Below are 24,946 nucleotides of genomic sequence, written 5' to 3' on the forward strand. Positions count from 1 at the left end.
AGAGTTACAGGCTGCCTCATTTATAGCTGAAGCTCAAATCCATTAGTAGCATGGTAGAGTACTTGAAATAAAGAATGACAAAAACATGGAAAGAAAACATGATGTAGAGACCAAAAAGCACAAATACTGTAATTTACCCTAGCAGTACCTTTTCTTCCTCAGGAACCTAGATTTTTTTAAAAATACCCATTTTTGAATCACATTATAGTTTTCTATAAAGATGCCTAAAAGAAAGAGTTTGATGAAGTGTGCCTCATGAGGGGAACTTTTGAAATTCAGAAAGCACCAGCCTTAAGACCAGCACAATTTTATAACCAGACACACAGGAACCTGCAGCTCCTTGGCACTAACCACTATCAGACTTCCTAGTCCTCACAGCTTTTGAAAGTGATCAACTTCAAAAAAAATCCAAACAAATAAACCCACAACAAACCAAAGACAATCCAACAAGTTCACTTCCTTTTCATAGCAATAGTCAGACACAGATGTCCTTCCTGCCTGTGAGACAGGGCAGCACAGACAAAACTCACAGTTTCAGGAATCTGAAACAGGTATCCTTAATTCTCTGACTGGCAAACCTGAAAGGATCTTTCCCGACAGAGACACCAAGACCTCCTATAAAGAGGGCAAAGGACTCCAGATTTTCGCAAGCCATCTCCTTCACAATGCTGGAGCTGAAGGGGAAAAAAACAACCCTTTGTGTGTGGAGTCAAAGGTCATGCTCCAGGGCCAGCTGCTGCAGTATGGTAATAAACAGAGGGTAGATATGTAGCTTTTCTGATTTCTTCACTTCCCATAAAATGCCAAGCATTTCCAAGTACTAGAAGTCTATTTATGTCTATGCCAGAGCTAGAACAGGGTCATCACTAGTGCTTTGGAGAAAATTCAGAACTTTTATTCCACACTGACAAAAACCAGGCACAAGTCCCCATTTGGCATTTTACTAGCACAGTTGAGATTCCTGTTGGTTTCCTGATTGCACACCCCATTATTATGCTCCTTCCCTGCAAGCCTTGCTGTAAAATAGTCTTGCAATAATGAAGTAAGAAAACAGACACAATGTGCTTTTTCAACAAGATTTACCTTAGATAATGAACCTAGGTAGCACAGCTATGAGAGCTACCATTGTCTCCTTTGCCAGCCCCTAAACTATACCAGGTGGTTCACGTCAAACATGCTGAGAAACCCCACCAGAGTGTCCAGGAACTTCATCTTCTTAACAATAACACAGCCACCAGAAAAGGCTAGATGCAAAATCCCCAGGCATCTCACCAGCAGCTGAAGCAGCTGTTTTACCTCTGAAGCTTCCACATGTGGCTACAACAGTATATTTACAATTTTTAAAAAAATACTTTTTTTCTCAATTTCACCTACAAAGCTTGAAGGCCTCAATAGTTAATCCGAAGCAACTAGCTTTGAACAGAACTGAAATGTTTGACACTTTTATTTTTTAATCAATATCGAAGTTATTTAACTTGGTTGTAATAATGCCAAGGTCATGGGTTCAATCCCCTGTGTGGGCCATTGACTTGAGTTGGACTCGATGATCCTTGTGGGTCCCTTTCAACTCAGAATAGTCTGTGATTCTGATTCTACATTAAATATTTACAATTATCTTTTTAACTGGCATAGTTTGCAGTTTCTAAAAGAGGAGACAACACAGAAACTAAGGTGAAGGCAAACTTTCTTTCCTAAATAGGGAAACCAAAGCTATTTTTAAATGCATTTTATTCCAATATAATCATGCATGCTGCGTACAGAGGAAAAGTGTATTGCTTTATCTGTATCAATAGAGTTAAAGCAATAGAACTGGTTTATTTGCACAAGGTACAGCTTACTACTTTTGTGGCTGATGAACACAAATCTTCAGACCATACAGCCCCCTCCACTACTGCATGTAATCACATGTACCTTACTTGTTTATTTATACAGCTTTCTCTTATCAAGATCAGCTTTTTCTGATACCAAGAGTTTAACTGTTAGTAAACGCAAGACAACACTGTCCAAGTTTTGTTTTTCCAAGTATATATACTTTGCCTTTAAAACCACTCTAGAACTACAACTAAAAGGAGATGAAGCTGCTTTCCTGTCACCCCATTCTTTGCTGTTCAGTCTACTGAGCACTACCATATTAAATGACGATCAATATGATCAAAAGATGAATAATAATGCATTGCCCTTCTTTAACAATAATAACTAGGCATGCAGAATGAAAATTAGAAAATTTCCAGGACTTTGTAATTCAAACATATATTCTCTTCACAATATGGATAGACAGTCAGTTGAGAAGTATGACTACTAAAGTCAAGTAGTCGTACTGAAAATAAAGGAAAAGGCCTAAACTTTTTTTTTTTTTAAGCATTCTTAAAATTCTAGAAATGACAGAATTACTTCTTTTCAAGTGTCTGGAATTGGAAACTGCGATGCATTTTTTTTCATATATATGTGTTAAGCTGATGACACATGAAAAGTGAACTTTCAAGTCTCACTTACCTTTACTCCAATAGTTTCATAGTCCAGATGGTTGCAGATGTTTCTAGGTAGCTGGGCCTACTAGGGAGCTCACTACAACTATTGTCCCAACTTGCTCCTCTGTTAAAAATATGTAACAACATTCCTTGCTGTCTTATTAATAACTGTAATACAATAAAAAGTTAATATTAATACAATGCAATCCAAGTGGTGGTGAAAGTGATGACAGAGGTGTAAGTAGCTGGCACGCCTTTCTCTGAGCCAGTAATGAAGTAGTATCTTAGCACATGGACACAGCCATTTACCAAACATTTACCAAAGGAGCTGTACAGCCCCAGCCCAGACCACTTGGGGTCACTGAAAAACACAAAACACCTTTTGAAAGAGGTACCAACCTGTCATGGCCTCATTGCAGTCAGAGAAGTGGACTGTAAAACCAAGTTAGGATGTCATAAGTGAAAATATGATGAATGGGTGACTTACAGCCCAGCTGCCTTGCATACATGCACAAGGGTTGCAATGCTTATCCTCAGAACCTAAGGCGTGAAATCAGACAGAAAGAAAAGGGACTCTCATTTAGACCCTAATTACTGGCGAGGTAGGACAGCTGTGCAAGCAGTGGAAAGAGAAAACTCTTCTTGAAAGTTTTTAGAACTTTTGTTATTATTTAGAACAATACAGGAAGAAGAGACTGCAACAAGCCACATTTCTGACCATTCCTCCACCAACACAGATACGGACTGAAATAGTCTATTGCTAAGTGAAAACATTAATAATCTTCATACAAGAAGAACTTGGAAGAAATTAGGTCTCTAAAAATTGGTTTTGATAAAAACCAGCAAAATTTGTAACTGCAAGCACAAGACTTGTGGTATGATAACATCAAGGTCAAACTTCTTCCTATTCATCTCCTTTGTTTGATTACAAGCCTACAGGAAACACAGGGTGATCCAAGTTTCCAGAGGTTGCATCTGAGCAATCTGTGATTTCAAAATTTAGCGGAATCATGAGAACTTACAGCACATTTGCTCCCACTATTCTTGAGACTGAGCTCTATAAAGACTCTTGAGCTTTGAGCAGCCAAATTGAGTGACTTCTGAGAGAAGTGTCAAAGTAAGGAAATGATTCTCTGGGATAGATCTGTGCCCCTGCGTTTACAAGACAGCTTTTAAGCCTAGATCAAACAACTGAACCGAACTACAACTTGTCCAAATCATAACTTGTCAGAAGAACCTTGAAAGAACTTCAAAAATACCTTCCATTAAACTGCTGGAGATAAAGCCCAGCATTTGACTATTACTTTGTATCTGTTCTATGCCTATCTCTGCTCCTTTGAAGGCCCATATCGCAGAAGCTGCTGGAGACTGAGGAGCTTTCCACAGCTGTGCTTTTGGGGGGTTGTTTATACTCCCCCAGAAAAGTGTATTTCACACAGGACTCTGATGCAGCTCATGCTTGAAAGTCAGAACACAGAGCAGTATCCTACCCCCTCTGCCCTCATAAATACTTCGCTATAAAATTCAAGCACACGTGAAAACTACGGGGTTAATCTCTTGAAGCACAGGAATCTGTCAGCTCCAGAAATACTTGACTAGAGTCAGAATACTTTGGAAACCTGTTGGAAATAACTCATGTAAATCCCCTCTTCTCTCAAAGGATGAAAAAAGGCTGATGTCCACCTGCCTCAGGAAGAATATGAAAGACCTATGTGCCTTGTTAGCCCTCAACTAAAATATTCCCCAGTCCTCAGCAACGACACCTGCAGAAAATATCACAGAGTTTCCCCTCCCTATGGGTTCATTTTCACTGGGACAATGACAAATGTTTCCATTTTCTAGTCTTCAGTTCCCATGAAGATCATAGCAATTAACCCAAAAATGATTTCTTCAAAGAACAGCTGCTCTAATTAACACTACCTCCATCAGGACCAGGACCCAAGCCATCCTTTTTGATTCTGTTTCTGCCCAGCCTCTATGCACCAAGGCATTTCTTAATGCCACTGTGCTTCAAGGAAACCCAGGGAAGAGGAGTCAGTTGGTAGGTTTTCTGCTCTCAGATAACCTGAGGTTGATGCCAGGATACAGCCTGGCACAGAATTCAATGCCAGAGCTGAGTTCCCTGCCAGGATACAACCAGTGGAACAGCCCCTGCTATCAGTTTACATCACACCATGCCCCAGAGTCAGCCCTGACTTTCATCTAGGGCTAAATCACAGCAGCTGAAGATGGAAATCTGGATGGTTTCTTTATGAATGAAACTCCTGAATCCCTCTAGTGCTCATTGGATTTATCTGCTTATACCACTGTTTTGTGAATGACACTTCCTAATTACAAATTCTTGGACAGGATTTAAACACAGAAGTTGCCTCCAGTTTTCTCAGAGGGAATAGGAGGTCAAAGCAATTATCCTTATAGCACTATATCTCCCCTTTCACTATCACCACCAAGTACACCATGTGCACTGAGAGATTTTTTTTTGTTTTCCCTTGTTACACAAAATATTTCAATTATATTTGCTTGATAAATTAGACAGCGTGGTTTCCTTTATTATTGTAAAAATGTATTTTTTATAGACCTGCCCCAACACTGAACAGTACTGTGGGATGTGAAAACAGACTATGGCAACATAACCAGCATGCTGTAATTATGTGAATAAGTTATAATGAAGAAGATCTCTAAAAAAAGCACACCACTTGACATCAGCCACGTATATATAGCCACACTCCTGAACGACCCTATGTCAGCAAGTCGTAAGTATCAAGTAACTCAAAGCAATTCAAAACCAACAAACCCGATGTACTGAATTAGATTCAAAGTGCACTACTCGCACTGGGTCTGAGCTACAAATTTAAATGCAGTCCTGAATTTTCCCAAAGTTCACAGAAATGGGCAAAAGGGACATCTGAATTCAGAGTCCAGACTAGATCCAGTTCTTCTTCATACAACAGACAGTAGGAGTGACCTAAAATCCTCAGAAACGATATAAGCCAAATTCAAAATGGCACCTTAGGCAGCCAAATCAATATAAGTAGCCCAGAAAAGCTCTGCAACATAGCTTAGCTACTCAGCAAGAATTTGTAGATGTGGCTAAAAATCTCGTAACAGAATCCGCGGTACTTCATTGCATTGTCAACTAAGATGGTGTGTCACCACGTGGGACTAAAGCATACAAAACCATGGGGGATACCCAAAACAAGCATCCCTGCCCCCTGGGCCTCAGTGTGCATGCCAGGTAGAACTGAGAACAACCCAGGAACAGCAAGCTGCAGTGTCAAGAGATACAGATGTAAGGAAAGGCATGCGCACAGAGAGAAGCACGGAAAGAAGAGTGAAGTAGGGGTTACAATTAGGCACTTGGTTCCAAGCAAAAGAAAGATTGAAGACACTTTTCTTATGTTTTCTCTATCAACCAGCTTAGGTGCTCCACTTTACTGAGGGTGGTAAAGTCCATCTCAGACACTATTCGTGGAACTCAGTTTCTTCGCTGCACTCCTCTAGAAGGATCTAAAAATATTGCTGCTCAGAAGACACTGTGTAGATCTAGATTTGCATCCAGACTTTAGCAAAATTTTAAGTTTGAAGAGAAGTAGTAAAACCAACATGTGAAATTGAGAGTTATACTTCCAAAGAACTGGACTGAAGAAATCCTGCCCTTTGGAGTGAAACTATAACATCTGCTGGTTACGAACAGGTCAGAATGCCAAAGCATTTTTCATCTTTTTAAATGGTTTTCTTAGTAACTGTTTGTAATGTTTAACTTACAAGTATTTGCAATATACAAGTTGTTTTACTAACTACAGAAATACCATCATCACTACTAATTTCAAGACAGCAATGGCGAAATCTGACACTGACTGAAGTGAGCTGGATTCCCGTTACTGACTTCATCCTCTCAAGTACATCCCACAGCAGTACATCATCTACAAGATGTACAAACCCCTCAGTGACTTGAAGGCAACAAGCTGGCATCTCTGTTCAAAGAATAAGTGAATATTCATCCAAGTCAACAGATAACAACTTAAAAACATGAAAAAAACCTAGCACTGATCATTCAAACTCGCTGACAAGAAGGCCAACAGTTTATAAGATTTTAGAAATTATTTTGACACTGGTGTTACTATGCATTTCATTATCATCATAGAATGGCTTGGATTAGAAGAGACCTTAAAATTCCAACTCTGCTGCCATGGGGAGGGACACCATTAGAGCCATAAACTCCTAAGCCTGTTTCAAGATATTTTGTGCTAGTCACCATGAAGATACTAAATGGACCATCAAACTATTAGCTCACTAATTTTCAAAGTAGTTAATCAATCAAACCTCAAAACTGTCAATGTGAACTGACACCTGAATTTCAACTCATGCTCTGCTTTGACAGCTGCATTTTTCTGAGATCACAGTTTGCCCCGATTTCTGGGTAAAATGGAGCAAAATTCTTCTTCAGCAACTAATGTGGTTATCTTCTATTGACCAGGTGAATACAGACTCGAGGAAAAGCTGCAGAAACAATATTCCCACCTCCCAAAAAGAAAATGGAAAGCCTGTTCTTAGAAAGCAACACAAAGCAGAATCACAGATACAAAGATGTAAAGCCAAACACAGAAATGCTGCCCTAACTGCAAGAGTACACAAAGAATTATTCTCTCAATATAACGAAAAACGGTAAAGAAGTCTAATCAACACTTTTTTTTTTTTTTTTACTTCGTAGAAGCCAAGAGACATAATTAAGCTACTCTAGAGACAGGAATGGCTCTGCAGTCACAAAGGTAACTGTAGCAATGTAAGCAGATTTGAATGAGCCTGTCCACATCCTTACAACAGCAGAAACAAAATATTTGCAAGAGCCAGAACCTCAGATTAAAAGTAACTGGGCCAGGACTTGCCTCTAGCAGAGTAGCTATCATTCAGGAGCTGGGTTTTACAGCACCTCTAAGGACTTAGCACATCTGTCACCCAAAGTATTGAAGTCTTGTTTCCAAACATTAATTAAACTTGAGAAATGCAGCATGTGGAAGGAAACACTGGGCAGGAGCTAAGCATATAAAAGCGGTCAAGGGTTTTGGATGGCTCCTAAGACATAATTGAGGTGGGGGGTTGGTACTGGTGTTAGTATAAGGTTATAAAAAATGCCAGGACAGTACTCAAAGCAAAGTCGACAAAAAACACAACACGGTGAAATATGTTTGAAAATGAGGTTGAATTAACTATAAATCCAGATTTTTAACTATCTCTTTATTTACTTCATTAGGTGTCAGAATCCATCCTGCCCTTCTTTTAATTAGCTCTAACTCAAAAAAACAGCCTCCCTTGAAAACAATGAGACCACTCTCTGAATTGGGGACGACTGAGCACATGAAAACAGAATTGACCCAGCGCACCAAGAGCTTCCAAAGTTTTTGTGCATTAGGCAGAGCTCTGTTCGCTGGATGCTGTATCCTTGGCAACTATTATGTGAGAAACCGTTCTACAAATGCAAAACTTCTGTCTGCTCCAAGAGCTTTTCTCTGAAATACTTTTATGGGGTTTTGGATATCCTTAAATCCAAGAGGACACACAGCCCTTTGTCATCTTCCCCCATGCTCCCATGAGCAGAATGCAACAAGTGATGTTAAGAGAGTATTTTCCTCCCACTTCATCACAGAGTGACTACAAGTTTTACAACTTTTACTTGACAGAAAGAAAAAGAAGTGGGCATTTTTCCTTTTTTCTTTGGTACACTCTGCATAAGTGATGTGCTGATACAAGATAATAATGAAAGAACATTATTATTATGTCAGTCAATGGCACTGCTTTGAAAACTAAAAATCCAAAGATCATGCCCGGGTGCCTGACTTCAAGGGCACAGCTACAGATGCCAGCATATGTATTAGAAGAGGCATGCAAGAAAGAGATAGGTAAGATTTGACAAGGGCCATGCTGCAGTTCTTCGCAAGAGGGACTAATAGCACCGATTGTTTCAAGGGCAGCAGACACGCTGCTATTTTTACCAAAGCCCTGGCTGGATCTGCCCAGCTCATTAAACCTCACCACGGCAAAGTCCGGGTCCTACCGGCGCGCCCCTGCGAACCACCTTATCCCTCCGTATCCCCAGACACTCGGGCATCGCTAGCGAAGGGCAGGGACGTTGGACTTGATACCCAGCTAGGGGTGATGAGGTTTTTCTTCTCCTGAGGAACGCAGAGGTGGTAGCTGCCCTTGAGGGTGTTTGGGAGCACAGGAGAGCAGCGGAGGGAGCCCCTCCGCCGTCCCCCCGGGCCTCTCCCCAGCACTGCAGGAAACACGGATACTGTCGGGGCGAGGGATAGCGCCGGCGGGGACACATGGGAGACAGAGGGGGCACAGGGGGACCAGCGGAGACACAGGGGAGCAGAGGGGAGACACGGAACCAGAGGGGCACACGGGACCGGCGAGGGCACACGGGACCGGCGGGGGCACACGGGACTGGCGGGGGCACACGGGACCGGCGGGGGCACAAGGGGATCGGAGGGGCACACGGGACCGGCGGGACACACGGGGACCGGCGGGGAACAGGGGACCAGCGGGGCACACAGGGACCGGAGGGACACACAGGGACCGGAGGGACACACAGGGACCGGAGGGACACACAGGGACCGGCGGGGCACAGGGGACCGGCGGGACACAGAGGCACCGGCGGGACACAGAGGGACCAGCGGGGGCACACGGCATCCTCCCCGTCGGAGCTGGAGCTGCCGCCCCGCAGGGCCGGGGCCCCCGTCGGCCTCTGTTCCCGATGCGGAGCTCCTGCGGAGAGGCCGCTGCGCTTCGCGCGGTGCCCCCGACACACACACCCCGCTCCCCTACCCCGGTACCTTCTGCGGGGCGCGGAGTAGGCGGTGCACCCCGGCCAGCTGGGTGGCGAGCGGGATGTCCTCTCGAAAGGTGTAGAGCGGCGGCCGGGTGGGCTCGGGGAAGTTGGTGCTGTTGAAGGGATCGGTGTCATCCAGCAGCTGCACCCTGCACACCAGCGTGGCCATGGCGCATCCATGCACCGCCGCGGCCGGGCGCGGGCGGGCAGCGGCACCCCCGAGGCACCGGCACCGAGGTGCTGCCTGCGCGCCCGCCCCGCCTGCGAGCGGCACTGCCCCTGCCTTGGCGGCGCGGGCTGGCGGCCGGCCGGCAGCCTTCCCTTCCCTTCCCGCGGCTCACAGCCGCCGCGCCTCGGGGAGGCGGCCCATGGCCCCTTCCTCGCCGAGATCCACGAGTGCGGGAGCGCTTCAGGCCGAGAAAGCGGGAGGCGGCGCCGGAGCCGCGGGGCGCGGGCAGAGCTCCCCCATTCCCGGCCGCTGCGCGCCGAGCGGGCAGCGGGAATGCCGCGGCCAACACGGGCAGCGCCGGCAGCGCCGAGCGCCACCAGCGCCCCCACGCGGCCATCGCCGGCCCAACCCCGGCACAGAGACCCCCTCCCCGCGCCGGGAGGGAGAAGAGTCCCGCCGGGATAGCCCCCCACCCGCGGGAACAGAGGGAGGGAGGGAGGCGAACGGGACGCCAGGGTCTCCCGGGGCAGCAAAGGAGCGCCAGCGACCCACCCGCGACTCCCGGCAAGAGTTCAGTGTGCTGAGTCCAGTCTTCCTGGCATGAACATCCCAAATGTCACTCCCCCCAATAAAGTTTTAGAGACTGAGATTAGCTTAGTTGATTGGAGACTGGTACTAATAACACCAAGGTTCTGAGTTCAGTCTCTGTATGGGCTGGAGAGTTGGACTCCATGATCCTTGTGGGTCCCTTCCAACTCAGAATACTTTGTGATTATGTGACCTGAAACCAGGGTATTCAATACATGATTTTGGGGTGCGTTTATCTGTATTTGTACAAAACCCTCTCTGTCATTAGGGTTCTGCATACTTAGGATTCATTTAGCTTCCCAGGGAGCAGGTCCTGGGCACCCTGGACAGGAGACATGCCAAGTGCTGCCTGGCTTTGCACATCGGCTCTCCTCTTGCTTTAGGCCTTCTCCTTCCTTCCTCCTCTCAGGGAAGATGGGGATGAAGTGCTAAGTGCCTGAATAGGCACAGAGCAGAGCACTGCACTCTTCAAGGTACATCCATGCCATGTTACCCAGACTCCAGCGTTGTTGGTGGGGATAGATGATGCACACACCCTGGAGTTCATCCCTGGGGGCACGGACTGCAGGAGAAGGGCCATGAGATAAGTTAGAGGTGAAATACAGAGAACAAAGGATCTGGCTGTCCGGGGGTAATGGCTGCATTTGCACAGGCTGACCATCTACCCAAGAGAATGCACTGTGCTTTACAGTCATGGTTCATAACAACCTATCCTTCGTTGAGAAGGCTGTGAGAACTGTGGGATTTATCACAGAAATGTGTCTTAGGCAAGAAAGCATGAGCTCTAGATCATAGTGTTTGCATGAAGCAACAGTTTCCTCCCAAAATGATTACTGCTTTGGGAGTATTTGTCAGCACTGAGACAAAAGGGGATTTCTGTCCACACATGGTCTGTCCTTCTGCTTCTGTTTTTCTTGGGAATAACTTGTCATGGTTCAGTTTTGCCAGAAGTTATGCACATTTTCAGAAAAGAGAAGTTATCTGTGGTGAAGTCCTGATTTTGATTTTTCCATCTAATCAATTTAAAATCCCTATTTTACAAAGAAATACATTTTTGCATCTCCTTTAGTACCAACAACTTAGTTTCTAGAGCAAACAGTATTGCTGCATATCTGTCTGCTTATTTATGTTGTGTGTTATTGACACCATGTGAAGTTAAGATCAAACGGGGTATTTTGGGTTTGTAAATCATGATTTACAAAATTACCATTCAAATTCCATTTCTGTAAAAAAAAAATTTACATTTACTGCTAGTCAATGATTAATATGAGGTAGCAATTTCTGCTAATCAATGATTAATATGAAGTGGCATAAGATTGTTATTCTTGCTATTCATTGAATTAATCCTGACTTTTGCTAAATTAATATAAGGCACTTGCCTCATTGCAGAGGCATTAATACTTGGAGGGCAGTTATAAATAAATTAGAGAAGCCAAGATTTCATATAGCATCTATGTGACAGCATCTGTTTATCTTTCCTCCAATACTGGAAAATGAAAACAAAGGATCAGTGCAATCCTTGGAGCCAACAGAGATCAGATAGCTCTAAGGCTCGACATCTAGCCACAGGCTCTAAAACCCTTAAGAAAGAACTAGACCTCGTCTGTTATGGTCTTCAGCTGGATTTCCAAATACTAGGTGGCTAAAGGAGATACATTTTACATTTTATGACCAGGACAGAAGGAAAATAGAGCGATACAAACATGAAAAGATCCTGAGTTAGCCAGAGCTTTGAGGTGCATCTTTTTTCTATACTTCCCATATATATATATTATATATACACATATATATACACTTTCCTATACTTTTACTTAATTGTAGACCTCCCCAAACCACTATAAATCTATGAATTTCAGAATCTGGATATTACTGTAATTTGAATTCAATTAATACAAGTAGAAAGAGAAAACAGATTTGCTGGATGAAACAGAATAGCATTATACAATTAGTGAGTGTGAGTTTAGAGGGAGAGATATGCACCTAAATTCCACATTTTAATGGGTTTTCACCTTTTTACTTGCTCTTCAGAGGCCTTCTGATTCTGCAGTCTCTTTCCATCAGCCTGAGCCAGGGCTGTGTATAGTTTGCTCCCTCCTCCTCCAGTCTCCAGTTTATGCTTCTGCTGTAAAGCTGTACCTTGTCCTTTGAAAAATCCTTCCCTCACACCCTGTCTGCTTTGCAGAGTGAAGGAGAGTGCCCTCTCCCCTATCCTCTCTCCCTTCTTATTTCTCTTCTATCTCCTCTCTCCTCTCAAAAGGTTTTATTTATTTAGTGCAGCCGCCAAACCAAGGCAAACAGGCAACTTTCCTTCTCGCTGTCCCACTACAGCCTTTCAAATGAGCATGACATGGCTTTTAAAGGACCTTAGCAGAGTGTCAAATGCCTGCCAGAAGCACACACCATGAGGCACCATGGGCATTGCATCAGGAAGGACAGACACACGACAAGAACAGCACATGTGGTTGCCTCACCCCATTTCTCATCATGGAAGGTAAGGCCTTGTTAGAGAGCAAAGGCATTATCCTCAGTCATGCTGAATGAAAACAGCATTCAGGAGCTCCAAGGAATCCTCAGCACAACCCAGGCTGTGTTCATTCTGCCTTCAGCGGACTAGCGAGTCCCATTCCTGGAGGAGGCATCTGAGATGGGCTGTGTTACTTGCTGGCCTTGGGGTCCCCAAATCCCTGTCACATGCGTTTTGCATGAAAACAGCTTGCACGTTATCTAGTAAAGTCCAGTTTCAAGATCCCAAGTTTCTTTTATGAAACTAGAAGGGAAAAATCGTTCACATGCACACATTTCTCAGAAATGAAATATAACTTAGGAGTTTTCATTTAAGGCTGATTTATTCATCTTAACTCCTCCCATTATTGGCATTTCTTGAAATACATTGTTGAATAATTAAGATGGTATGTCAAGCTTAAATTTGAATTTCATTATTGTTGAAACCTCAATGTTAAAATAACATAGGGTTTTTGTCTTTAATCTCCACTTTTTTATTAAAAATAAAAAATATATATTTGAGGAAAAGTTATTGAAAACATGTTCTTTAACCCAAGGACCACCCAGCTGCAATGTAAATGTGCATTTAAGCAGTTTTAAAAAATGATACTAGGTATCAGAACAATTGGCATAGCTCCACAGGGGTATTATTTTTTCTTATATATCCTCATGTCAATACAGATCTAGACACACGATTGTGAGATTACAGGGTAAGTATATGAAGTGGCCAGTCCTTTGACTTTATCTCTCTCTGTCAGATAAATTGAATTGCTTTCCAAATTTCAGTTTCTGAACTTCAAGCCAATTTTAGTTATGGGAGAACAAAAGCGATTTTAACTTCCATGATTTATTCACTTAACATTAATAAAGCTGAAAAATAGCAGTCTTTTTGGTAATGGTAATCAAAATGGACTTGCAAACCACTGGAATTAAAGTATGGTAATGAAAGTGCTGACAGATCCTTTACTGTAGTGATGGGAACAGTATTTCTGCATTATCCACACTATAATCTGTAAATAATGCTTCATTCTCCTAATAAGTGTGGAGAGTGATTTATTATCATTGTTAACATGGACAGACAAATAACCTAACACACTTCTCAAAATAATGGTGTGTAAGTGAAATCCAGTCTGTCACAAGACCAAAAATAATACTATAGATTTTGGCATCCTTCATCCAAGGATTTCAAAGTGCTCAGCTACCATTAAATGTTGTCTGTTTATTCCCTCCCTGATGATAGGGAAACTGAGGAGCTGACAGATCAAGGATGCAATTCTAATACGGTGTGTTTTTCTACAGAAGTGGTTTTTTACTGGTTGCAATGTAACCTAAACTGGGTGTTATAAATTGTGACACGGATCACAGAAAACATCCACAAAATGCTCCCTTTAACAAAACTTCTTTGGGAAACTCAGGACTTGTAATGATCCCAAAGACTGTCAGTATCTTTATCAAGCTTGTATTGCAAAATCACACATTCCAATTCTGTTTAGTTGTACTGAAAATTATTCTTTGGTGGTTGCTGACTAACACTTAAGATGAAGTAATACTGTATGCTATTAACACTGGCTAATACTACAGTTTGGTAGAGAAGGTGAGCTCAAGGTTCACAACTCCAAAATCACTCAAATGTTCAAAGATGCTGCACAGATCTGTAAAAACCAAGCCCTGAATCCATGGATCATACCACCCAAGGAAATAATAATCTGTTAGATGTTCTGATAGTGTTCCTATAGATCACCTTCTTCTCTACAAGGTCTTTACCTGAGGTAGCCAGGTTTAAAGATGTAACTCCTGCTGAAAGGGCTGGAAAGGGAGGTTTCTGTGATGTGCATGCTGATCAGAGCCATTTAATACAGCTGGTTACACAAGACTTGTGGTCTCTTACAGGACTCCTGCTCCTTTTGGCACACAGGCAAGGGGCCTTAATTCATGTACACAGGTATTTTACTTCACCACTTAATGCTCAAGGCCTCCTGCCATACCCATTGCACACTACTTAAACCCTATTCTGATGACAGAACTAATTTCCTTAAGAGATTTGCTCCAGTGCTCAGTACAACAACAGATGATTGCTTTACAACTATTTATCAATTTGTTATCTCAGCACTCCTCTACAGCTTCTCCAGGGACACCCCCTTGTCGCGGGGGAGAAGCTTGCGTGCCCTCATGAGGTTGAGAGCTATACTGGAGGTGGTTTGTGCCGCCAGTAGGGTCTCCCATGCCAGACAGGTCTCAGCTGAAGGGTCAGACAAAGTGTGTCCATGGGCAGGATGGGCTCGCTAGCCGTCTGGCAACCATCCTAGGAGAAGGACAACTCCAACCCCAAACCCGGGCAGATGGAGCTCGTTTAGCCCTGTAAGGCCATCCATCTAAGAGAAGGATACTCTAACTAAACCTACGTCCTGAGGTATTCACTGTCACCATCCAAGCTCGCTAGGCCGTGGCAGATGAACCTTAGGAGTAAAGGGTGGGGCCAGTTCTGCGCACGCTGTGCCTCACCTAAAAAATCCATTGCGCAGGCTTGAAGGGTTCACCCACATTGCAAAGCCCTGTAGCGACAGGTGAGGGTCGAAAACGGCAGGTGATAGGAAGCAGCTGGAAGCTGCAGACCCAACCCTGCATGCAGGCGATTCAGGATATGGGTCATTAGAGACTTGACCCCGGAGATGACAGTCTCTTGCGGCAGCATCCTGAACAACCAAGCAGCCTTTTCTAGGGACAGCACTGCTTGCTCCACACGGAGAGGGGCCTAGCAAAGGTGGCCTAAACAAAGCTCATCTCCACACCCGGTTGGATAACCGCAGCCAACCGGCATCTTCCATGCCATCAAACAAAAACAGATTTCAAAGGCATACACCTGCCTGCAAAGGTGTGCTCAAACTAACACTCGCATGTTGGAACATCAGAACCATGTTTGATACTGGGGATAGTGGACGTCCTGAGCATTGTTCTGCTCTAATTGCCCATGAACTGTCACGGCTCAACATTGCTATTGCTGCTCTTAGTGAAGTTCGTCTTCATGAGGAAGGCAGCCTTAAACAACATGGTGCTGGCTACACACTCTGCTGGTCAGGCAAACCCAAAACCTAAAGACACCTTTCAGGAGTTGGCTTCATGATTAAAAACTCCATTGCCTCCAAACTTGAAAATCTTCCAACAGGTCATTCTGATGGCATTATGTCCCTACGCCTCCCTCTACACAACAAGCAACATGTTGTTCTTTTTAGCGTATATGCCCCAACTCTCCAAGCTGAGCCAGCGGAAAAAGACAAATTCTACACCGACCTGCGCCACCTCACCCAAAATGTTCCTGCAGATGATAAGATCATAATCCTTGGTGACTTCACCGCCAGAGTAGGTAAGAATTCTGAAGCCTGGAAAGGAGTCCTGGGCAAGCATGGCATTGGAAACTGCAATGACAATGGACGCCTCCTGCTAGAGTTTTGTGCAGAACGGCAGCTCACCATCACCAACACTATCTTTCAACAGAAAGACAGCCTGAAGACAACCTGGATGCATCCTCGATCCCAGCACTGGCACCTCATTGACTGTGTCTTAGTGCAACAGAGAATTGTTGGTGATGTCCATCATACTCGAGTGATGCCGAGTGCAGAATGTCAAACAGACCACCGCCTTGTGCGCTGCAAACTTAACCTCCACTTCAAGCCCAAACCTAAGAGAGACGGCATTCCAAGGAGGAGGCTCCAAGCTTCCAGGGAAACCTTCAAACTAGACTTAAAGATAATCCCATAGATCCCTCTCCTGAAGCGCTTTGGCAACATATTAAAAGTTGCATCCTGCAGTCCTCTGAAGAGTCCCTAGGGTTCTCCTCCAAGAAAAACAAAGACTGGTTTGATGAGAACAATCAAGAGATCCAGGAATTGCTGAAGAAGAAGAGAACTGCTCACCAAGCATACCTTGCTCAGCCATCTTGCCATATAAAAAAAGCCGCCTTTCGTCTTGCATGCAGCAAGCTCCAACAGAAACTTCAAGACAACCAGAACAAATGGTGGCTCGACCTAGCAGAAAAGACACAACTATGCGCGGATTTGGGTGACCAAAGAGGATTCTATGAGGCCCTGAAAGCAGTGTATGGACCCACACACCAGGTTCAAAGCCCCCTACTCAGAGCAGATGGTCAAATGCTTCTAGCAGATAAAACCTTCATCCTGAACCAATGGTCTGAGCGCTTTCAGACTCTCTTCAGTGCCAACCGTGTAGTCCAATGCTCAGCAATTCAGCACATTACACAACAACCAGTGAAACATGAATTGGATGCAGCCCCTACTATGGGAGAGATACTCAAGGCCATACAACAGGTGAAAACTGGCAAGGCAGCTGGGGTTGATGGAATTCCACCTGAAATCTGGAAGCATGGAGGTCAAGCACTTCATGCCAAATTCCACGAGCTTGTTGTGCATTGCTGGGAACAAGGGGAACTACCACCAGATCTCCGTGATGCAGTCATTATCACCCTGTACAAGAAGAAAGGAGAAAAATCAGACTGCTCAAATTACCGAGGTATTACTTTGCTCTCCATTGCTGGTAAAATCCTTGCAAGAATTCTTCTGAACAGATTAGTACCCACTATTGCAGAAGATCTTCTACCTGAAAGCCAGTGTGGTTTCAGAGCCAATAGGAGCACCACAGACATGGTGTTTGTTCTCAGACAACTGCAAGAGAAGTGTAGGGAGCAGAACATAGGTCTCTATGTAACCTTCGTTGACCTCACCAAAGCTTTCGACATTGTGAGCAGAAAAGGCCTGTGGCAGATCTTGGAACGTATAGGATGTCCCCCCAGGTTCCTCAAAATGATCATCCTGCTACATGAGGATCAGCGTGGACAAGTCAGATATGGCAAAGCCCTTTCCAATAACCAGTGGTGTGAAACAAGGTTGCGTTCTTGCACCAACTCTATTCACAGTCTTCTTAAGCATGATGCTCCAAAGAGCCACAGCAGACCTCGATGAAGAAAACGGCATCTACATCCGATATTGTACCGATGGAAGCCTATTCAACCTAAGGCGACTGAAGGCCCACACCAAGACCCTGAATCACCTTGTCCATGAGCTACTTTTTGCTGATGATGCCGCCCTCATTGCTCACACAGAAGCAGCTCTGCAGCACTTAACATCCTGCTTTGAAGAGGCTGCTGAGCTTTTTGGGCTGGAAGTCAGCTTGAAGAAGAAGACGGAAGTTCTCTACCAACCTGCACCTCAAGAAGTCTTCCATCATCCTCACATCACCATTGGCAATTCAGAGCTTAAGTCAGTCCAGCAGTTCACCTATCTGGGAAGTATCATTTCCTCAGACGGTAAGATTGACAAAGAGATAGACAACAGGCTAGCAAAGGCATACAAAGCCTTTGGAAAACTCCATAAAAGAGTCTGGTCCAATAAACACCTGAAGAAAAGTACAAAGATTAGTGTCTACAGAGCCATTGTACTGTCTACTCTTTTATATGGGTCTGAATCCTGGGTCATCTACCGCCACCACCTGCGGCTTCTCGAACGCTTCCATCAGCGCTGCCTCCGTTCAATCCTAAACATCCACTGGTCTGATTACGTGACCAATGTGTCTGTTCTTGAACAGGCAGGGGTCAGCAGTATCGAGACCCTGCTGATGAGAACGCAGCTGCGCTGGGCAGGGCACGTCTCCAGGATGGAGGATCACCGCCTTCCGAAGATCGTGCTCTATGGTGAACTTGCCACCGGCTGCCGCAAGAGAGGAGCCCTGAAGAAGAGATACAGGGACTCCCTGAAACAACACCTCAGCCTTGGCCATATTGGCTGCCACCAATGGTCCACTCTGGCCTCCAATCAGGATTCATGGAGACACACCATTCACAACGCTGCTACTTCCTTTGAGAATGCACGGAGAGTCAGTCTTGAGGAGAAAAGACAACGCAGAAAGAACCGTTCCTTGCCAATGTCACCTAGGGAGGCATTTCGCTGTGCCTTTTGTGACCGGACCTGCCTATCCTTTATCGGCCTTTTTAGCCACCAGCACGCTTGCAGCAAGCATGGGTAGTGCCCTTCTCAAATCTTCGTTCGCGAAGCCTAGCCGTGATGATGATGATGATGATGACTCCTCTACAGGGAAGAGGTCATTTTGCCCTCATTTTATGGGTGGAGTGTGACCAGACAAAACAGAGATGAAGTCAAAATTTACCACTGCTATTGGCTGTCCAGTTTGGAGCTACCTACAAACAGATTCCAAAACCTCTAACGACACTGTATGTAAGAAGCACCACTAAGAGTGACCTCAGCTTGGGCTGGCTGGATGTTCTACAGCTGACCACAAGCTGCACAGAAGAGAAGAAAATGCATGCAGTGAGACTCTGAAAAAGTCACTCAGAGTGACTTTAACTTTGCTCTGGAATTTTATCTTGGCAGCATTTCCTGGGCTTAATCATGAGATGTTCACACCTGAATCCTCCAGCCACTGCATTCATTCCCTTTAAGTACCTCAATAAGTGAGGGGGTGAGCTCGCAGAAACCAACCCTCTCTCCTACTCAGCCCTGATTCTTTCTCAGAAAGAAAAGACATATACCATATGAAACTCTGAAGCAAAATTTATTCTGAAAAAACTATATTCTACATCCATGTAAGCCTGTATATACCTGTGCAGAGCCGTTTTCTCAGATTCTAAATAGAATGCTTCCTACTCTTTACTCTTAATAACCCTACACATTTAACGTCCAGACAAGGTCCATCCATGCTTTATCAAATTCCATTTAACTGTAACTGCTCAAGCTCTCAAGCCCATGGATATTAGTGAGGTCACATATGTGTCTAAGGTGTATAAGGACACAGGTGTGAGACAATGAGAACAAAGAAGCATCACTTAAGAGCTATTTCTGCTTGTGGGATCTTTTACCATTCGTAATGACACAGGGCTATAACTACATGTGATTTTTGAAATGGTCACTGATTCTCCAGAGCTGGCCATTAAAATCAGAGAAAAGCTCAATCTTTAAGTCCATGTTCTCCTTCTGTCACTGAGGTATGTGTTTTATAGACGTCCTGTCCATTTTTCATTATTCTCCTTTAAAATGTAAAGGTGTGTGGATTCCTCCAGGTGACAATAATGCTGCTCCTTTCCTCAAAGTGCTTGATTAGGACAATACGGAGGAAGTTGCACAGATTGAAGAGTATGGGAAGGCAGAGAGTGAGGGTCCCAGAGAGACCTCAGAGCCTGCAGGTCATGGTCAGATGGAGAGGCTGCTGAGTTGAGTCACAGAAACACTGGGAAAAAAACCTACTAGGGAGCAGAAAGAAGGCTGCAGGGTTTTCTGGAAGTTGGAAAGTTAATGAATTGACTGTAAATGGAACTTGAAGCAAGCTCAGAGTTTACTCTTTTAGAATATTGCAAGAGTAGCTGGCTACAAGCATTTTCTGTTTCTGCTCTAGATTCATTGAGTTTACTGAAAATATAGTAGTCTATATTCTAACACAGTCTGACTTTTGACCTGAAAAGCCTTTTGATCCACTTCGGGAAGTGTATTTTAGGGAAGGGGGTAAACAGAGCTTGCCTCTCTTGAGTTCTGTCCTTGTTCTGTGATGCATGCTGTACACTAATGGAAAATAGCAGAGCAGTAACAGGAGTTTTCTGGACTTTTTCTTCGGAGAGAAGATGAGGCAAAGGCTATTTTCAGAAGCAAGGTGAGACTATGATGGACCAATTGTCTGTCCTAGTACAACAAATTCTGTAAGGGCTCCACAAAATTTCAGTAATTTCCTGCCCAGTAGTCAGCTGAAAACATAATTCAAACTGGTTTTTTTTGGCTCAGCAATGGAAGTTGATAATTTCTCTTCAGTGTGATTAAGAATAAAGCACAATCCTTCTTCTTTGTTATAAAAGGGCACACAAAGTAAAAAAAACCAAACAACAAAACCACACTCAGTAGTGAGAATAGTTGGTAAGGTGCTTCTTATTCTTTGACATATGAATTTTGATATAAGCTGACATTTGTTTTATCAAATATAATGACATCTTGCTAATATGAGATCTTATAATAAAACTCCAATAATCAGTCTTTTTTTGGAAAATGGGAAGACACTGCCATGGATTACATTACTTAACAAGCAAATTATATTTTCATATGTAATTCTTGTCACTGTTCTTTCTTTATTTTTTTTAATCAGAAAAGCTCATGTTTCACACACATTAGTATAGAAACCCTCTATCATTACAGGATTAGGAAGAAGAATGAAACAGGGATAAAGTAACCTGCTTAGATCCATGCTGTAGCTGTGATGGCCTTTTTTGCATTTTCAGCTCCATAGAAACAAACGCCAAACTGGGTACAAGCAGTTCAGCTCCATAGAAACAAACGCCAAACTGGGTACAAGCAGTGCAGACATTTAACAGAGAGCAGCCGGTAACGCCGTGGCCATTTGCTGGTACATAACTGAGAACTTCTTGAAAACTACCAAGACCTAGTTAATTTTTAAAGCACTTTCTAAGATGACTAAGAATAGCCTCTCCTTGAGGTAAACAGCACATTTCAGTTTGAAATCTGAGCATATGAAATTTGCTTTAATTTTTATATTACTGTCAGCATTAACCCACTGATTAGTTGTTATGACATCATTTTATTCTTATAAAGTAGTGCTGAGTGTTGCCTTGTTGACTTGTTTAAACTAAACTTTGAAGGAGAAAAAACAGTTCATCACTTTGCATTTTGGGTATCCACTTTTCACTGCGAATGCTTATTTGATGTAAATTGATGTAGAAAGTATGAAGATTAAATTAAGGGGGAAAATGTTTATGGAAAACAACCACAAACACTTGAAGGTGTGCTTCACAGTTTATCAGTCTTGCTGTCAACAAAATGAGCTTTTACAGCTTTCAAACTTGTCTTCAGAGTTGGACTTTTACACCTTAAGTTAGCTGCTAATTAAGATACTACTTGTAAATGTATTTTCCCCAGTCACTGTGTACATATCCAACAAGTGTATTCCAAGATTGGACCAAGAATAAATATTTGTGGTTTGATGAAAACACAGAAGACTGTTGTGTCAACTTTTATAAACAATTGAAGTGACTGTAGGTAATCCAGCATTATTTATTTTGATATAAAGTGTCCTACGCTAATATAAACATCCTCAGTGCAAAATTACTTGTTACTACTTGTGTAAATATAAGATCATAAACAAATTTCTGGGGACAGTGAAATCAGGGGAATATTAGGCTTAGTGATCAATATCACCCAACTCAGGATGAAAAGCAAGAGAATTCATCATAAGAAATGACAAGAAAATTTGTACATACCTTTTTATTGATAAACATTATATAGCAAATGATTTTGTGTATTCCACAACAGTGTATTTTGAAATATTCTTCTTTAATGCAGTTTTCTAAATTTGTATGTGCTTATCAGTATAAGCAATCCCTCCATTCTTGAATGCAGGCATATACCTGACCTCACCACAGTATCACAGTAATAAATTCCACAGGCTAAATATGGATTTCTTTTTTAAAGCCTTCCCCTTCATCATTTTGGAATTGCCCTATTTTCAATTTTCTTGACAGCTTGCATTATTATACAACTGCATAGATACTAATACTTTTACAGCATTCATTGTTTTAAACTGTTTTCTAACCTTAATTTTTATTCATTTGGTTTGTAAAATAAACACATTTTTTATTTTTTTCCTCTCTTCCAATGGAAGTTTTACATTCCTGTGCTATTTTTCAGTCTACCTCTGAGCATGCTGTATGTTTGGCTTATATTTTGGGGAGTGGAAAGTTGAAAACTGGACGGAGACTTGTAAGAGTAAAATGAAACTATCTCCATAAAGCCATTGTAATGTTTCTGTATTACTTTTTATCCCGTTCTTCAAGCATCCAAATATTTTTATTTATTAAATTTTTACTTTCCAGCCCCTAGTGTACACAGAGCAGAAGTTTCATCTATCTCTTCAGAATAAAGTAATGCTGTTTTCCTGGAATAGGCACAGTTACTATAGAACCTAATAAGACATTGCACCAGATGCATATTGCTTCTTCCAATTTATAGCTGAAACACATTGCATATTTTAAGTTTTCTGCATAATTTGTTGTAATGACTAGTCTTACCTCATCTCTCTTGTGTACATCAATGCGCTTGTAAATTTGATCATAAATATTTGTATGCATAGGCAAACAGAGAACTCCTGCATATCTGATGCTTATGGGAGCAATTAAATGTCTTTCTCAAGATGCAGGTGGCCATTTTGAACATTGGCTTTTTTAAGACTTTCAAAATAATTCGTTACCAGTATTCTTGGTTAGAATCTCCTACTTGAGGGCTGACTGACACAAGATAGGCCAGCAAGCTGCTTTCTGTTTTGCTAATCTAAAGTATCTTCTACCCGGATCATAGTCTGAGGCTGTGATTCGCAACTCAGTAAATGTCCATTTTTCTTTACTTGAAGAAACAAGAAGGCATCCTTATGTATTCAGAATGGCTAGAAAGTCATTCTGCTGGTTAAATCTTGGAGGCCTAATCCTTGGACCTGTGCCACTTAATGCCAGTCAGCTAAAGAGTTTGCCTTTTGATATTACTTTTCAGTTCTGTCCTTTGGACTTCTGCTAAGCGGTACAGAAAAAAAAACCACATCTGCAGAGAGGTTGGTTGTCTGTCTCCTTGAATTGTTTTAGGTTAAGAGGGAAAACAGTTGTACTTCCCTTAGTCACTGGCAGTGTCAGACAGTCACAACCACCAGGCTGTTCTTCAGCAGACTCTTCACTCTTCAGTCCCCTCAAAGTGGAGAGTGTGGCACATCCTCCTTCTTGGCTTGGGCACAAACTTGATGTTAGAAAGTTTTTTATATGCTCTGGGCCCAAAACTTGGAACTACTGTATTCATGTGAGAAGTCTTTTATCCTGGTGGGCTAGTCAGGCTCTAAGTAAAATGCAGAAACAAAGTTTGTAGGATCATAAATATCTGATCCTGTAGGATCAGCCAAATTCATCTCCTAACAAGAAAGAGTGTTAGCATATTCTAACTCCTGTGAGCATTTCATATTTACAGACAAAGATCTCACTTTTTGAAAATAACATCTGATTTTTATAAGCTTTTTTAAATCAAGAGAAAGGAACTCCCAGAAGAAGCTGTTTGTTTACTTGTTGCTATTCTTGAAATTCCTCTGGGTACCATTATAACCTGCTTATCACTTGAACTGTTAAGTCAGAAGGCATTAAAACCTACATTTTAATGTACCGGTTTCCTCCCTTCCACCTTCTGAAAGCACCTTCTGATGTGTAATTCTGATGGTCACCCATAGGCGTGTGCCTGCATCTGAGGCAAGGAGCAGAAAATTCAGGAGGACAGAAGGTATTTTTTCTCTTGTCATGGAAACATGAATTCTACAAAATATTTTGTTACTAATATTGAAAATGTCCTCTGTTTGGAAACTCATTTGCATCAGCATGCTGCCCTCTGCTTGTTAGTCCTTCACTAGAAAGGTACTTCTCAATGTTATCTGTATGAAAAGCTTTTAGATTTACTTTCTTTAGTTTGTGGATTTTTTTTCCCCTTAACTGCTCAATAGTGCAAATAACCTGTAGATCTATGCCAAGATAAGGAATAGTGAAGGGAATTTTTGCTCAAGGCCACTGTGCTCAAACAGACCTGGGCAGCTCCTACAAAAACCTGTAATCAGGACTCAGAAAATGACCCTGACCTACCTCTCACTTCGAGCCCCTGAGTGAGTGAGTGTGAGACTGTGGATATTGGAAGTTAATGAGGCTGCAGCTAGAATAAATCGCATGCGAGGCTGTGGATGAGGCACAGATGGCTGAGGAGGATCACAGGCAGCTTTCCTGTCAGATGGAAGGATAGGGAGCCAGCAATGAAGTTCAGCCAGGACCTGGGTCAAGGTGAGGAGAATCCTGATTCCCCATGGGACACAGGAGTTAGGCTGATGGGCCAAGTCTATCAGTCAACATGAAACAGCTCATTTTCAGCACTACGTTAGCTGTAACAACTACCCTAACACTTGCACTCTCAGTGCCTTGTGCACAGATTTAATATGGACTTCTTATGAATGTTGCACTGGCGGAAAGTATTGGGTCGGTCAGGTGACTGATCATGGACTCTGGAACTGCAGAATCAGTGACAGTCCTTTTTAACTCTTGGCACTAGGCTGAATCTTGGTATTTACTTAATACTGATTTTCTTTGATTAAAAAATAGATTGAGCTATCACAGACATCTTTCCTGTCCTCATCTTAACTTGAACTGGCTATGTAGCAAAAATGAAAACAACAGTCAAAATTCACAAAGAACAGTATTGCCAAAAAAAAAACATTTGGGGGGAAAAGTTATAACCTCCTAATAATGCATAGGTTTTTTCTTCTCGATTGTGAGACTGACTTTCATATCCACAACATGAACCA

General features: G+C 42.9%; 1 protein-coding gene across 6 annotated transcripts in view; it reads right to left on the minus strand.

Moving 5' to 3' along the window:
- The window catches only part of FHOD3 (formin homology 2 domain containing 3), a 390,828-nt gene extending 381,045 nt beyond the window's left edge, over positions 1 to 9,783 (minus strand). For all 6 annotated transcript variants that reach the window (XM_071553603.1, XM_071553605.1, XM_071553602.1 and 3 more), the window contains exon 1: positions 9,302 to 9,783. In XM_071553603.1, the coding sequence (XP_071409704.1) occupies positions 9,302 to 9,466 (165 nt within the window). In that variant the 5' untranslated portion in view covers positions 9,467 to 9,783. The remainder of the gene's footprint in view (positions 1 to 9,301) is intronic.
- Between the last annotated feature and the right edge of the window lie 15,163 nt (positions 9,784 to 24,946).

This window comes from Pithys albifrons, chromosome 4, assembly GCF_047495875.1.
Source record: "Pithys albifrons albifrons isolate INPA30051 chromosome 4, PitAlb_v1, whole genome shotgun sequence".
NCBI classification, from domain to species: domain Eukaryota; kingdom Metazoa; phylum Chordata; class Aves; order Passeriformes; family Thamnophilidae; genus Pithys; species Pithys albifrons.